The sequence below is a fragment of the Bos grunniens genome, chromosome 29 (assembly GCF_055505025.1).
Source record: "Bos grunniens cultivar Pamir isolate PY7600 chromosome 29, Bosgru_T2T1.0, whole genome shotgun sequence".
Lineage (NCBI taxonomy): Eukaryota > Metazoa > Chordata > Mammalia > Artiodactyla > Bovidae > Bos > Bos grunniens.
In genome coordinates, this window is record NC_141193.1 from 45553801 (window position 1) to 45569921 (window position 16121).

The 16121-nt window shown below is 39.1% G+C and overlaps 1 protein-coding gene across 12 annotated transcripts in view; it reads right to left on the bottom strand.

Moving 5' to 3' along the window:
- The window catches only part of NOX4 (NADPH oxidase 4), a 183390-nt gene that overhangs the window by 88312 nt on the left and 78957 nt on the right, over positions 1-16121 (bottom strand). For 10 of the 12 annotated variants that reach the window (XR_015157409.1, XR_015157410.1, XM_086383221.1 and 7 more), the window contains 2 exons: positions 15791-15955; positions 15612-15674 (listed from right to left, as the gene is read on the bottom strand). Coding sequence is in view for 8 of the 12 variants with exons in the window: in XM_086383221.1 (XP_086239347.1) it covers positions 15612-15674; positions 15791-15955 (228 nt within the window). In the remaining 4 variants the exon portion in view is untranslated. The remainder of the gene's footprint in view (positions 1-15611; positions 15675-15790; positions 15956-16121) is intronic. The other 2 variants (XR_015157412.1, XR_015157411.1) reach the window with 1 other exon arrangement.

The window sequence follows — 16121 nt, forward strand, 5'->3', positions numbered from 1 at the left end:
CCTTGAGAACAAAGTCCATCCTTCCTACATAAGTTTGGGAAAACTCAAGTCTTAAAGAGACAATAGGAGAAAGCTGAGCTTGGATTTATATAATTTATTAAAAAAGAGAAGTGTCCATGTCTGTGTATGGGATAACTTGATGTCCCCAGATTACGTCACCTCAAGCACAAGGCAGGCAACTCTATTCCCAGAAGACCAAACACAAGTTGGACAAGCAGAGGTGGGCCAAAAAGGGCTCAGGATGCAGGAACAACCTGCACAGGAAAGATTTAATACAAGTAGCCTAAGTGCCGTTTCACATTTACACCTCCCAGACTGAGCTCTGCAAATCCTCATCACGGCCTGCTCTCTCCACAGCCCTCCCTATCTTAGTTAATGCAGCTCCAGTTGCTCAGACCAAACCAAACCTTACCTCTTCTATGTCCTTCACATACCCAGTCTAACAAGAAATCCTGCTAACTCTAACTTTCAAATATATCAGGAACTGCCACCAGCTCCACTCTGAGCATCGTCACACCCCGATTGGATGACCTCAGCAGCCTCCCAACTGGTCCTCTGCTCTGCTCCTTTCTCCCTTCATCTTAACACAGCAGCCAGAGTGACCCTGTTAAAAAGTAAGCCAGATGATGTCCTTCCTCCACCCAGAGACCTCCAATGGCTCCTTCCTCTCTCAAAGTAAAAGCAAAAGCCCTTGCAGTGTTATATAAACCTACCAAATCTGACTCCTCATGATTTCTCTGACCTTATCTCCTACCATCTTTCCTTTGTCTTAGTGTATTCCAGACACACTGATCTCTGACCTCCCCAACTCACTCAGACACACACACACACACACACTACACACACACACACACACACACACACAGATACAAGTCAACAGATATCAACTATAACTCAAGGTGAGAACTGCCTGGTGTTTGAACAGAAAAATGACATGATCTGGTTTTCACTTCAACATGATCACCCTGGTTGCTTGTTAAGATTAAATGGTAGGTGAGTAAGGCAGATGGATGGAGAGCCACCAGGAGGCTATTAAGAGAGTCGTAGACAGGACCTGGGTGACACCAACAGAAATGGTGAATATATTTCAGAGGCAGAACCAAGAAAATCTGTGGGTGGATTGTTGACTATGTTTTTAAAAAAAAAATGACAAAAGTCAAGAACAATGTCCAGATTTTCAACTTGAGCAACCTGGACAACTGAGCTGGTATTAACTGAAGCAGGAGAAGATAGGTTAAGATTGTTCAATTTTAGAAATGTTAATTTATGATGTCTGTTAGACACCCAATGGAAGTTCCTTGTAGACAACTGAATATAGGTTCTTGAATTTCAGAGGTGGGGCCTGGGCTGGAGACATAAATTTGGAAGATGATAGTATACAGATACATCAAGATTAGATAAGACCATTAAATAAATGAATCTAGCTGGAGAGGAAAAGAAATTCAAGGAATGGACACTGGAGTGTTCTTATATTTACAGGTCATGGGATGATGAGGAACAGCAAAAAAAAAAAAAAAAACTGAGTAAAAGTACCCGGAAACCGAGGACACAAACCAGGGGAGTGAATATCCTGGAAGCCAAATGAAAGCAGTGTGTCAATAAAGAAGTGATCAGCTAGGCCAAATGGTGCTGAAAGGTCAATCCAATTGCGGACTGGGAAATGACCCTTGGACCTAGAAATAACATGGGCACTGTTGACCTCAGAAATGTTTAAGTAGAGTGGTATGGGCAAAAGTTGGTGGATTTAAGAAGGAATAAGAGGAGAAGAATTAAAGAAGTGAGAAATGGGGCAGTAGCTGAACGGAGATCTGAAGTCAAGAAAGGATCTTATTGATCATTTTCTCTTTGGTACCTAAGTAAAAGGAAGCATTCAAAAATACCAATTGAATAGATCAAGTTTAATATTAAACAACAGGTTTGCTCTGAATACACTGACCTATTTGAGTTCATATATCATGCAGGCTCATATCAGGCACCGAAAGAATATTTTCTCCAGGGAAAAAGTCAAACTAGAACAATTAGATAATATCAACTTTTCAGAGAATTCAGATACCCTGTTAAGTTTCCCAAACACTAGTGACCTTCTGGAGCGATTCCTATCACCGTGCCTTCTCTATGTTTAAGACACACTGTTGCCTTGCTAATCTATCATCTATCTCAGCTGAGTTTCTAATGTACCTAAGCAAAAGATTTGTTAAACCCTAGAGAAAAGCAATTTTTAAGAGTCAAATAGATGAGACCAAGACCCAAGATCAAAACAACCGATGAAGACTTTCTGGTTTTACTTAAATCCATGGAATTAAATAAATAATTTTAAAAAATACTTTGCCAGTCTTAAGAAATCCATGGCCATTCTTGTCTGGTTTTCACTGAAAATGGGAAAGACTAAACCCAAGTGACTGGATGAAAGATGAAAAACAAAAAGCAGAAAAATGATGGGAAATGCAGGCATGCTATGTAAAAAGTACAGACAATAACAGACTAACAACTAGACTTTCCTGTGACTCATGGAAAAATATGTGAAATCAGGTTATCCAAGCTTAAAAATAATGAATCATACAACTTAGAATACAGATGTCAGGAAAGCACATGCCTAATTTTGGATAAAAACAATAATGAAAGGATATAGAGATATTATGAAAACTTTAATCAATTACTACTATAAAAATCATGTTCTGTATTATTTGAAATTCACATAAAATAATAATTAATATCTACCTCAGTTAAATACTAAGAGATACTACACTCAGTAGTAAGCAATAGGTTTCATGCTTTCTTAAGTTTTGGCTTTTTTAAAACTATCTCTGATTTATGCTTCAAATTAGATGAGAGCATTCCTTAATGCATTTGTTTTGGTAGAGAATCCCAACTTTGGTAATTACAGAGAACAGCTAGAAAACACTTAAGAGATCAACTACTTGGTCAAAAATAAAATGAGAATTCTACCCAAGATTTTAAGCCAATAAAGACTGAAAGATGGAGAAGAACCAGAAAACTTGAATTTTGACTTCAACTTTGTCATCAACTGTGTTACTTTGGTTTCTTTGATCCTTTAAATAATTTATGCTTTAGGTACCTCCTTCCCCCACAGCAGCCAAAGAAACAAGTAAATCTGCTGTTTGGACTACACATTTTTAAAGTTCAAGAACTTTCGATAAACTAGAATTTATATGTGTCTCAAGTTTAACTTTTGAAAATAGAATTATCTCACAAAAGGTATATTTTAATACATCTTTTACATATTTATAGTTATAAAAACATAAAAACACATATACATACATAAATTTAAATATATCTATCTGCTAGTCACTCAGGTGTGTCTAACTCTTTGTGACCCTATGGACTGTAGCCCGCCGGGCTCCTCTGTCCATGGAATTCTCCAGACAAGAATACTGAAGTGGGTTGCCATTTCCTTCTTCAGAGGATCTTCCCAACCCAGGGATCAAATGCGGGTCTCCTGCATTGCTCCAATACTTATCCAATTCATTGGATAAGACCCTCACACAGGGAAAGACTGAAGGCAGAGGAGAAGAGAGTGACGGAGGATGAGGTGGTTGAATGGCATCACCGACTCAATGGAAATGGGCATGGGCAAACCCTGAGAGATGGTGAGGGATGGGGAGGCCTGACGTGCTGCAGTTCATGGGGTTGCAGAGAGTGGTACAGACTTGGTACTTGAACAACAACAACATCTAACTGTCATGTATAGTGGAAACTGTTCAGGTCCTCCTCCCTCCTCCCTTTGGCCAGTTTTCAGCATTAAAACTCTCATCTCCCCTATCTCCTAGCTGCTAAAAAGTGTTGCCTGCTGAGTTCACTTCTGAGACTCTCCCGAGGAATCACCATTCACAGCAGAAAGCTTCTCCACCCATGTCTAAGCATCAAATCCAAGGACTGTAATTTGGGAGTATAAGGATTTGTCCTCCTGACTTCAAGGAAGGACAGTTCAGGACTATCATTTTCCTCCCAGAGCTCCTGTGTGACCTGCTGAGGCCTCTGTCACATCTACATCACAGTTGAACTTTTATCTTGCCTCATCTGTCCCTCACTCCTTACCACATATGGACCTGTGCCTGTGTGTGCGGGCACACTAAGTCACCCAAGTCATGTCCAAATCTTTGCAACCCCAAGGATTGTAGCCCAACAGACTCCTCTGTTCATGGGATTTTCCAGGCAAGAATACTGGAGTGGCTTGGCATGCCCTCCTTCAGAGAGTCTTCCTGACCCAAGGATAGAACCCATTTGTCTTATGCCTCCTGCATTGCCAGGCAGGATCTTTACTACTAACGCCACCTAGGAAGCTCTTGATCTAAGCACACTCCCTGACAAATTTCTGGCATGCGAATCTCTACTCTCAATCTGTTTTTCTGGAAGCCCAACCTGAAACATCCAATCCTAAGGGCTAGTAAACCACAAGAGGCACCACCAGTCCTTCAAATGACCGTTTCTAAACCACTCTGTGATCACAGCTCGATCAGTTATTTCATGATGGAGAAAGAAGCAAAAAAAAAAAAATTCAGTTTAATTCCATTTTGATTGGTCAGTCATTATCAGAAAAAAAAATCATAACAATTTCTAACTGACTTAGCACTTACTGTGTACCAAGCACCACACTTAGCACTTGGTTATATCTTTTAGGAGGCCTGGCGTGTTGCAATTCATGGGGTCGCAAAGAGTCGGACACGACTGAGCGACTGATCTGATCTGATCTGATATCTTTTAAATTCATATGCAGAGCTACATTATTGTTCAGTCACTCAGTCATGTCCAACTCTTTGAGACCCCATGAACTGCAGCAGAACAGGCTTCTCCTGTCATTCACTATCTCCCAGAGTTTGCTCATAGTCATGTCTATTGAGTCGGTGATGTCATCCAACCATCTCATCCTCTTTTGTCCCCTTCTCCTCCCACTTTCAATCTTTCCAAGCATCAGGATCTCTTCAAATGAGTCAGCTCTTCGCATTAGGTGGCCAAAGTCTTGGAGTTTCAGCTTCAGCATCAGTCCTTTCAATGAATACTCAGGACTTATTTCCTTCAGGATGGACTGGTTGGATCTTGGAGCAGTCCAAAGGACTCTCAAGAGTCTTCTCCAACACCACAGTTCAAAGCATCAATTCTTTGGAGCTCAGCCTTCTTTTTTGGTCCAACTCTCACATCCAAAAATGACTACTGGAAAAACCATAGTTTTGACTAGACAGACCTTTATTGGTAAAGTAATGTCTGTGCTTTTTAATATGCTGTCTAGGTTTGTCATAGCTTTTCTTCCAAGGAGCAAGCGTCTTCTAATTTCTTGGCTGTAGTCACCGTCTGCAGTAATTTTGGAGCCCAAGAAAATAAAGTCTGTCACTATTTCCATTGTTTCCCCATTTATTTGCCAAGAAGTGATGTGACTAGATGCCATGATCTTAGTTTTTGAATGCTGAGTTCCAGTTATTATTATTATCCATGTTTTATAAAGAAGTAAACAGAGGATACGTGTGTTAATTATCTTGCCCAAGATCATAGTACTAGTAAGTGGTGGATCTAATCCAAGTTGTTCAGGATTCCAAAATCTATGGTCTACACAACACCCTCTGATCTCCATCAACTTTAGTCACCAAACATGTGCCTGCTGGTTGTACCCTGAGAGAAGGCAAGTGCTATAGCAAAAAACAATCACAACATTCTGAAAAGACCCATCAAATTAGCATGCCTTCTTTATGTAGCAAAGTCAATGTCAAGTATAAGAAATGATGAAGCACTCTAAGTAATGAAAACTCCAGTCTTTGGGTTTCTATTAAACCAGTGCTCAAAACTTAGCTTTATTTTGACTGAAATTATGAAAAATACTACAGTGCTTCTGTACCTTATCTTTGCACCAACTTTTTCCATTTTCAGTTGTAAAAGCATAATCTCCATTTCTATGAAGACCTACAAAACCTTCTAGAATTAACACCCAAAAAAGATGTCCTCTTCATCATAGGGGATTAGAATGCAAAAGTATGAAGCCAAGAGTTACCTAGAGTAACACGAAAATTTGGCCTTGGAGTACAAAACGAAGCAGGTCAAAGGCTAACAGAGTTTTGCCAAGAGAACACGCTGGTAATAGCAAACACTCTCTTCCAACAACACAAGAGAAGACTCTACACATGGATATCACCAGATGGTCAATGCTCAAATCAGAATGATTTTATTCTTTGCAGCCAAAGATGGAGAAGCTCTATACAGTCAGCAAAAACAAGAATGGGAGCTGACTGTGGCTCAGATCATGAACTCCTTATTGCCAAATTCAGACTTAAATTGAAGAAAGTAGGGAAAACTACTAGACCATTCAGGCATGACCTAAAAAAATCCCTTATGATTATATAGCAGAAGTGACAAACAGATTCAAGGGATTAGATCTGATAGACAGAGTGCTTGAAGAACTATGGATGGAGGTTGGTGACATTGTACAGGAGGCAGTGATCAAAACCATCCCCAAGAAAAAGAAATGCAAAAAGGTAAAACGGTTCTCTGAGGAGGCCTTACAAATAGCTGAGAAAAGAAGAGAAGCAAAAGGCAAAGGAGAAAAGAAAGATATACCCATTAGAATGCAGAGTTTCAAAGAATAGCAAGGAGAGATAAGAAAGCCTTCCTCAGCAATCAATGCAAAGAAATAGAGGAAAACAATAGAATGGGAAAGACTAGAGATCTCTTCAGGGAAATTAGAGATACCAAGGGAACACTTCATGCAAAGATGAGCACAATAAAGGACAAAAATAGTAGGACCTAACAAAACCAGAAGATGTTAAGAAGAGGTGGCAAGAATACAAAGAAAAACTGTACAAAAAAGATCTTCATGGCCCAGATAATCACGATGGTGTGATCACTGACCTAGAGCCAGACATCCTGGAATGTGAAGTCAAGTGGGCCTTAGAAAGCATCACTACGAACAAAGCTAGTGGAGGTGATGGAATTCCAGTTGAGCTATTTCAGATCCTGAAAGATGATGCTGTGAAAGTGCTGCACTCAATATGCCAACAAATTTGGAAAACTCAACAGTGGCCACAGGACTGGAAAAGGTCAGTTTTCATTCCAATTCCAAAGAAAGGCAATGCCAAAGAATGCTCACACTACCGCACAATTGCACTCATCTCACATGCTAGTAAAGTAATGCTCAAAATTCTCCAATCCAGGCTTCAGCAATACGTGAACCATGAACTTCCAGATGTTCAAGCTAGATTTAGAAAATGCAGAGGAACCAGAGATCAAATTTCAACATCCGCTGATCATTGAAAAAGCAAGAGAGTTTCAGGAAAACATATACTTTTGCTTTATTGACTATGCCAAAGCCTTTGACTGTGTGGATCACAAAAAACTGTGGAAAATTCTTAAAGAGATGAGAAAACCAGACCACCTGTCCTGGCTCCTCAGAAATCTGCATGCAGGTAGAGAAGCAACAGTTAGAACTGGATATGGAACAATAGACTGTTCCAAATTGGGAAAGGAGTACGTCAAGGCTGTCTACTGTCACCGGGCTTATTTAACTTATATGCAAAGTACATCATGAGAAATTCCAGGCTGAAGAAGCGCAAGCTGGAATCAAGATTGCCGGGAAAAATATCAGTAACCTCAGATAGGCAGATGACACCAAGCTTTTAGCAGATGACACCACCCTTATGGCAGAAAGTGAAGAAGAACTAAAGAGTCTCTTAATGAAAGTACAAGAGGAGAGTGAAAAACTTGGCTTAAAACTCAACATTCAGAAAACTAAGATCATGGCATCTGGTCCCATCACTTTATGGCAAATAGAAGGAGAAACAATGGAAACAGTGACAGACTTTATTTTGGGGGCTCCAAAATCACTGCAGATTGTGTGACTGCAGACATGAAATTAAAAGACACTTGCTCCTTGCAAGAAAAACTACCACCAACCTAGACAACATATTAAAAAGCAGAGACATTACTTTGCCAACAAAGATCCATCTAGTCAAAGCTATGGTTTTTCCAGTAGTCATTTATGGATGGGGGAGTTTAACTATAAAGAGAGTGCCAAAGGATTGATGCTTTTAAACTGTGGTGTTGGAGAAGACTCTTGAGAGTTCCTTGGACTGCAAGGAGATCCAACCAGTCCATCCTAAAGGAAATCAGTCCCAAACATTCATTGGAACTACCAATGTTGAAGCTGAAACTCCAATACTTTGGCCACTTGATATGAAGAACTGACACACTGGAAAAGACCCTGATGCTGGGAAAGATTGAAGGCAGGAGGAGAAGAGGATGTCAGAGGATGAGACTGTTTGATGGCATCACCGACACAATGGACATGAGTCTGAGTACATTCCAGGAGTTGGTGATGGACAGGGAGGCCTGCATGCTGCAATCCGTGGGGTCGCTAAGAGTTGAACATGACTGAGCAACTAAACTGAACTGAACTGAATCTCCATTTTAAAAATTAGATGAAATTCAAGCAACTTGAATTTGTGACCAATGTATATTTTATATATTTAAATTTTCCTTATATTGGTACACTATATTAAAGTAAGTATTAGACTTTTCTAGCAGGGGAATTTACTTGACTTTCAACTTTCCACAATATTAGAAGAGCTGAGTAGTGTAGACAATATAAAACTTTCAATTGCATATTTCTCCTGAAAATACATTTTTATAGTTTCAGTAAATTTCTCTTTAAAACAATAATTATTTTTTCTTGACTGCAACATGTATGTCCTAAAGCCACAGGATTTTAGAAATAGGAATGCACTAAACATGGTCAGGAGTGAGGCAGGAGCCAGCCAGGGTGGAATAGCTGACAACACCTTTCAGACAGGCAGGTCTGTGTTTCTGTCTTGCCTGTGTCACTAATCAATTATGTTATTTGATATCTTCGAGTCACATTATTTTCTGCATCATAAGAGTTAATAATACACATCTTTGAAATTGTAGAAGAATTAAATAATGTAATATTTTCAAAGTTTAAGAAGGAACCTCTTAGGCATTTAATTAGTAGGTACTGTTATCCTTGACAAAGACAAGATGTGTATAAAATTTTAGTGGGGTTTGGCATACGAGAAGTCCCTTTGTTTTGCTTTGTTTTATTTCAAAGGAACCCATAAAGGAACTAGCCAGTGAAAATGCTTGAAAAGCATTCATTTTACATGTAAGTGCCAAACAGAAGTAATTGTACAAAAGAAGGAAATGGCAGGAAAAGACAGTAAATTAACATAATAGCATAATGTAACATTTAGCCCAGAAATGTTTTTGCTTTACTCAAATTCATCTCCAGGCAGCAAGACGATTCACCACTTTTCTTTTTTATGAAAACAGAAACTCCCTTAGGGGATGGTATGAGTGAGCCAGCTAGCAAAACCCCAAATCTGGGAGGGCTACAAGTCGTTTCCTAAGCCTACACAAAATGCATCGTACACAGATGGTCTGATGAAAAGAATCTTCCTTTGCCTTGAAAATTCTTTTGGGAAGCCAAGTATTGTTGCAATTTAAAATATCTATGAGATATAATTATTTTTAAAACAATCAAACCTTACATTGATGTTTAATAAGGCATAATCAAAACATATGAAAAAAACCCATGTTTAAAATAAGGATGGATGTGAATATAAAACATACACTTGCAAAGACAAGATCTATTTTGACCTACAGGTTGCAAGGCAAACCTAAAAATACTGAGAGCATTTGGCAAATGTTGCTCAGTCGCTCAGTCATGTCCAATTCTTTGTGACCCCGTGGACTGCAGCACACCAGGCTTCCCTGTCGTTCAGCATCTCCTGGAGTTTGCTCAAAGTGATGTTCACTGAGTTGGTATGCCATCCAACCTTCTCATCCTCTGTCGCCCCCTTCTCCTGCCTTCAGTCTTTCCAAGCATCAGGGTCTTTTCCAGTGAGTCAGCTCGTTTCATCAGGTGGCCAAAGTATTGGAGCTCTGCCTTTAGCATCAGTCTTTCCAGTGAATATTCAAGTTTGATTTCCTTTAGGGCTGACCGGTTTGATCTCCTTGCTGTCCAAGGGACTCTCAAAAGTCTTCTCCAGCACCACAGTTCAAAATGTCAAATTACCAACAGAAATTAGGAACAAGTAATTTTCCATTGGTAGCCCTGAGAATGGGGCAGTAGAAGTGAAAAATGACGTGCTGGCTCTGACCAGACATTCTCAGGAAACTGTTTGCACTTGACTTTGGTGGTTCTTCCCCAGCCAACTTTGTCACAAGTACATTTCCCGCTCCTTTTCGTAGCTAAAGATAGTCATGATGACCTTAAAGATTAGACTCAGAATCTGACTGGAAGCTGGCTCTTTGACTGACAGTCATGTCAGCCAAAGCATTTCTTGCTTATCCTTGAGTTCAGTTCAGTTCAGTCGCTCAGTCGTGTCCGACTCTTTGAGACCCCATGAATCGCAGCATGCCAGGCCTCCTGTCCATCACCAACTCCCAGAGTTCACTGAGACTCACGTCCATCAAGTCAGTGATGCCATCCAGCCATCTCATCCTCCGTCGTCCCCTTCTCCTCCTGCCCCCAATCCCTTCCAGCTTCAGAGTCTTTTCCAATGAGTCAACTCTTCGCATGAGGTGGCCAAAGTACTGGAGTTTCAGCTTTAGCATCATTCCTTCCAGGAATACCCAGGGCTGATCTCCTTCAGAATGGACTGGTTGGATCTCCTTGCAGTCCAAGGGACTCTCAAGAGTCTTCTCCAAAACCACAGTTCAAAAGCATCAATTCTTCAGCGCTCAGCTTTCTTCACAGTCCAACTCTCACATCCATACATGACCACAGGAAAAACCATAGCCTTGACTAGACGGACCTTTGTTGGCAAAGTAATGTCTCTGCTTTTCAATATGTTTCTCCTTAATTCCTCTTTTTCTTTTCTCTGCCTTTATCTTTCAAGTAAGAGATGGGAGGAAAAGATAATCCATCTTTTAAATATTTCTCAAGGTAAGTCCCAAACACTGACTATATATTAAGTGTTTTTTACTCTTTCAACAGATATATATTGTGTTACTCTGTGTACCAGACACTGAACTATGAATGTATCCTTCAAAGGGCTCCTGAATCTTATGGTCTAGGAGGAAATGTTAGTCATTCAGTTGTGTCCAATCCTTTGCTACCCCATGGACAGTAGCTTGCCAGGGTCCTCTGTCTGAGGGATTCTCCAGGCAAGAATATTGTTGTTGGTTCCCACGCCCTTCTCCAGGGGATCTTCCTAACCCAGGGATTGAATTTGGTTCTCCTGCCTTGCAGGCAGATTCTTTAGCATCTGAGAAACAGGCATTAAACAAGTAATTTAATGGCACTAATTGCTGAAGAGAATATGCAGTGTCTTATAAGAGGAAAAGGTCAAGAGAATGTGTGGTATTTGGGGTGTGAATAAATGGAAGACACAATAATTGGTTCCCAGGGCAAAGAGATTAGTTTAGACAAAGAACTTAGAGTGAGAAAGTAAAAATGGGTTTAAAAAATGGATGAGTAAAATTTAATGGCACTATTTGTTAAAGAATGTTTGATAAACCATTAATGGGGTAAAAGACATTGTGAATTTTTAAGTGATTTTTGTAAGCACTATTTTCCAAACTATTTTAGGTCCTTTTCCCCTTGTTTTTCTTAGGGAATCTTCAGAGAACCACGTTCGTTTAAGAGAACCAAAGAAATGTCCTAGAAGCAGCAGAAAGAATAAGGAAAAATCTTGTCTTAATTGAAGAAAGTAAGAGAGAAGAAAAACTATGATGGATACAGAATCCCAGGCATCCACCCTTTTTGCCTCATCCAACACACTCTGATGGAGAAGGAAATGGTAACCCACTCCAATATTCTTGTCTGGGAAATCCCATGGATAGAAGAGCCTGGCAAGCTCTAGTCCATGGGGTCAGAAAGAGTCGGACAGGACTGAGCAGCTGAACTATAACAATAAAACTTTGAACCTTTTAGTCATATTTCTACACCTTGGGATTTCAAGGCTTCCTCATCCTTCACTATCTCCCAGAGTTTGCTCAAATTCATATCCATTGAGTTGGTGGTGCTACCTAACATCTCATCCTCTGCCACCCTCTTCTCCTCCCACCTTTAATATTTCCCAGTATTGGGGTCTTTTCCATTGAGTCAGTTCTTCGCAACAAGTGGCCAAAGTATTGAAGTTTCAGCTTCAGCTGAATGAATATTCCAATGAATATTCAGGACTGATTTCCTTTAGGATGGACTGGTTTGATCTCCCTGCTGTCCATGGGACTCTCAAGAGTCTTTTCTAGCACCACAGTTTGAAGGCATCAATTCTTCAGTGCTCAGTCTTCTATATGGTCCAACTCTCACATCCATACATGTCTACTGGAAAAACCAAAGCTTTGACTATGTGGACCTTTGTCAGTAATGTGATGTCTCTGCTTTTTAATATGCTGTCTAGGTTTGTCATAGCTTTGCTTCCAAAGAGAAAGTGTCTTTTCAATTTTATGGGTGCAGTCACAATTGGCAATGATTCTGGAGATCAACAAAAGAAAATCTGTCACTGTTTTTACTTTTCCCCCTTCTACTTGCCATGAAGTGATGGGACCAGATGCCATGATCTTCATTTTTTAAATGCTGAATTTTAAGCCAACTCTCCTGTTTCACCCTCATCAAGGGGCTCTTAATTCCTCTTCATTTTCTACCATTAGAGTGGTATCATATCTGAGGTTGTTGATATTTCTCCCAACTATCTTGATTCCAGCGTGTGATTCATCCAGTCCAGTTTTTTTCATGATGTACTCTGAATATAAGTTAAATAAACAGGATGACAATATACAGTCTTGATGTACTCTTTCCCAACTTGGAACTAGTCTGTTGTTCCATGTTCTGTTCTAACTGCTGCTTCTTGACCTGAATACAGGTTTTTTTAGGAGACAGGTAAGTTGGTCTGGCATTCCCATCTCTTTAAAAATTTTTCAGTTTTAACTGATCCACACAGTCAGAGGCTATTGTCAATGAAGCAGAAGTAGATTTTTTCTGGAACTCCTTTCCTTTCTCTGTGATCCAAAAAATGTTTACAATTTGACTCTGGTTCCTCTGCCTTTTCTAAACTCAGCTTGTACACCAGCAAGTTCTCAGTTCACATGCTGCTAAGACTAGCTTCAAGGATTTTGAGCTTTACCTTGCTGAAAGAAAGTGAAAGCATCAATTGCTCAGTCTTGTCCAATTCTTTGTGGACCTATGGACTGTAGCCCTCCAGGCTCTTCTGTCCTTGAACACAATTTGGTAATTGATAGAGTATAGTATGATAGTTTTAACATTCTTTGGCAGTGCTCTTCTTTAGAACTGGAATGAAAACTGACCTTTTCCAGTCCTGTGGCCACTGGTGAGTTTTCCACATTTGCTGACATATCGAGTGCAGCACTTTAACAGCATCATCTTTTAGGATTTCAAATAGCTCATCTAGAATTCTATTACTTCCACTAGCTTCATGCACAGTAATGCTTCCTAAGGTCCACTTGCCTTCACACTGCAGGATGTAAGGTTCTAGGTGAGTGATCACACCATCATGGTTATCCAGGTCATTAAGACCTTTCTGTATAGTTCTCCTGTGTACTCTTGCTACCTCTGCTTAATACCTTTTGCTTCTGTTAGGTCCTTATCATTTCTGTCCTTTATCATGCCCATCCTTGCATGAAATGTTCCCTTGATATCTCTAGTTTTCTAGAAGAGATCTCTAAAAGAGAAAGTCTTTCCCATTCTGTTGTTTTCCTCTATTTCTTTGTTCATGTAAGAAGGCTTTCTTATCTCTCCTTCTATTCTCTGGGACTCTGTTTTCAGTTTGGTATACTTTTCCTTTACTTCCTTGCCTTTCACTTCTCTTCTTTCCTCAGCTATTTGTTAAGCCTCCTCAGACAACCACTTTGTCTTTTTGCATTTCTTTTTCTTTGGGATGGTTTTAGTCACTGGTTCCTGTTCAATAGTATGAACTTCCATGCACAGTTCTTCAGACGCTGTCTACCACATCTAATCCCTTGAGTCTACTCTTCATCTCCACTGCATAATCATAAGGGATTAGATAAATAACTCCTGCTTTTTCTTTAAACATTTGACACTTTCTCTTGGTTTGTGTTATTCCTTAAATACAAATATTTCTGGCCTAGCCATCTTCACAATTACATGCTCTCAAGGGGCAAATTCAAACTGCAAATAAAAATTATAAGACTTGCTAACATAAATTGACATGCTTGATAATTTTCACATTTCAGATTGTGTTCTATGTGCTTTATTTGTAGTAGTTCATCTGAACTCATAAGGTGTGTGTGAATAGCTACTGTTTTTATAATAATATTACACTAAGAAATGAATGTACAAAAAAGATGAAGTAACTTGGCCAAGGTTTCCAAGTTTTCAACTTGAATAATACATTACATTTAACAGCGGTTCCAATAGGAGCTTTCCAGATCATGCTAGTGATTAAGAACTGTCTGCCAATGCAGGAGACATAAGAGACACAGGTTCTATCCTGGGTCGGGTAGATCTCCTGGATAGGGCATGGTAACCCACTCCAGTATTCTTGCCTGGAAAATCCCATGGACAGAGGGGCCTGGAGGGCTACAGTCCATGGGGTCACAAAGAGTTGGACACGATTGAAGTGACCTGCAGACAGCACAGCCAATTCCAGCAGAACTCCATCTCTAAACTTTAGCACGTCAACACGCTGTTTTCCTGGACCTCCCCCCATAATTTGTTCAATTCTAACATGTAAACATGTGGTCCCTGTCTCAGTTACTTTTGTTAGAAACTGAATAAAATCCTAACCTCCATCATCAATGGAAAATATTAAATAAATTACATTGTGTTTCTACTGTGACATACAGTGATTAAAAATAATGAGGCATTTACAAATACATAACATGGAAAGTTGTCCATGATCTATTGGTGAGTGAAAAAAGAAAACTTTAAAACAAAGGATCCAGCAAATGAATGGCAGACACCCATATATGCCAAAGAATGTAAGAAAATATCTGTAAGACTTTGTCAAACTCAAGAACAGGACTTGGGAGAGGGGTAATGAGGAAAAGTTATGATGTGATCCTATATGCTTCTGAATTATTTACTTTTTTCATAATGGGCTCATGCCATTTGTATAAGGCAAAAAATAATATTAGGAAATGGGCTAACAATATTTGATGATACCATGATTTAGCTAGATTTCCCCGCATTATTTGCTCTATTTTATTTTTCTGACTTGATTTTCCTTTTCCTTCTCCATACACAGCCTAGATGCCAATTACACTGAGCTTTTTCTTTTCTAAACATTTTCTTATGCTTCCATCTCAACCCACAGTATTCTAGTTCCTTAAATTTAATTTCTCTAAAGAAAATCATGCACATTTTATAATTTGGTACATATTTTATAAAAAGAAGAGTCTAAATATTCAGGAAATTTTCTGCATTTTGAATCAAAAATATTTTATAAATTAAACATAATATTTCCTGAAGTTTAAATTTTAAGAAAATAATTAATGGTTACGAAGTTTCTGTCTAGGTAATTATATTTCTTGTAAAAAGATGGTTTACTTAAACATTAAGAATATTGTGACAGCCTTGAATGATTTTTAGAATGAGGTGGAGTGCATACACGCACAAAGAGAAAGATGCATTTCATTCGAAACATTAGAAAATCCAAAAACAAGTTTCTTACCATTGTGAGAGTAAATGGATGGTTTTCTAATGCAGACACACTGGGACAATGTAGAATAATATACTAAAAAACAACAAACAACTTTTAAATGACCAAGAAAGAAGTTCAAATATCTTAATAATGCTAATTTTGAAAAAACAGAATAACGGTATTTTAAAAGTTGCTGGACACTGACTCACCTGGCCAGGTCTTGCTTTAAAATTTTCTTTGACCATTCGGATTTCCACGACATCTGACGGATGACTTGTGACTGAGATGATGGTGACTGGCTTGTTGCTCCGGATACACCTGTAAAGCCTTTCAGCACAATATAGGCACAAAGGTCCAGAAATCCAAAGCCAGGTCTAATGGAGAATTTTTGAAATACACTTTAAGAAATACTTGTGTTATAGGACTCTTTATATCCTGCCTCACTGCTTATTTGACACATTACAGTAATAATACAGCAATGATAATTTAATCTGTATTTGAAATAACAAAGTGTAAAGAAAAATGAGTAAAAAGCAACAG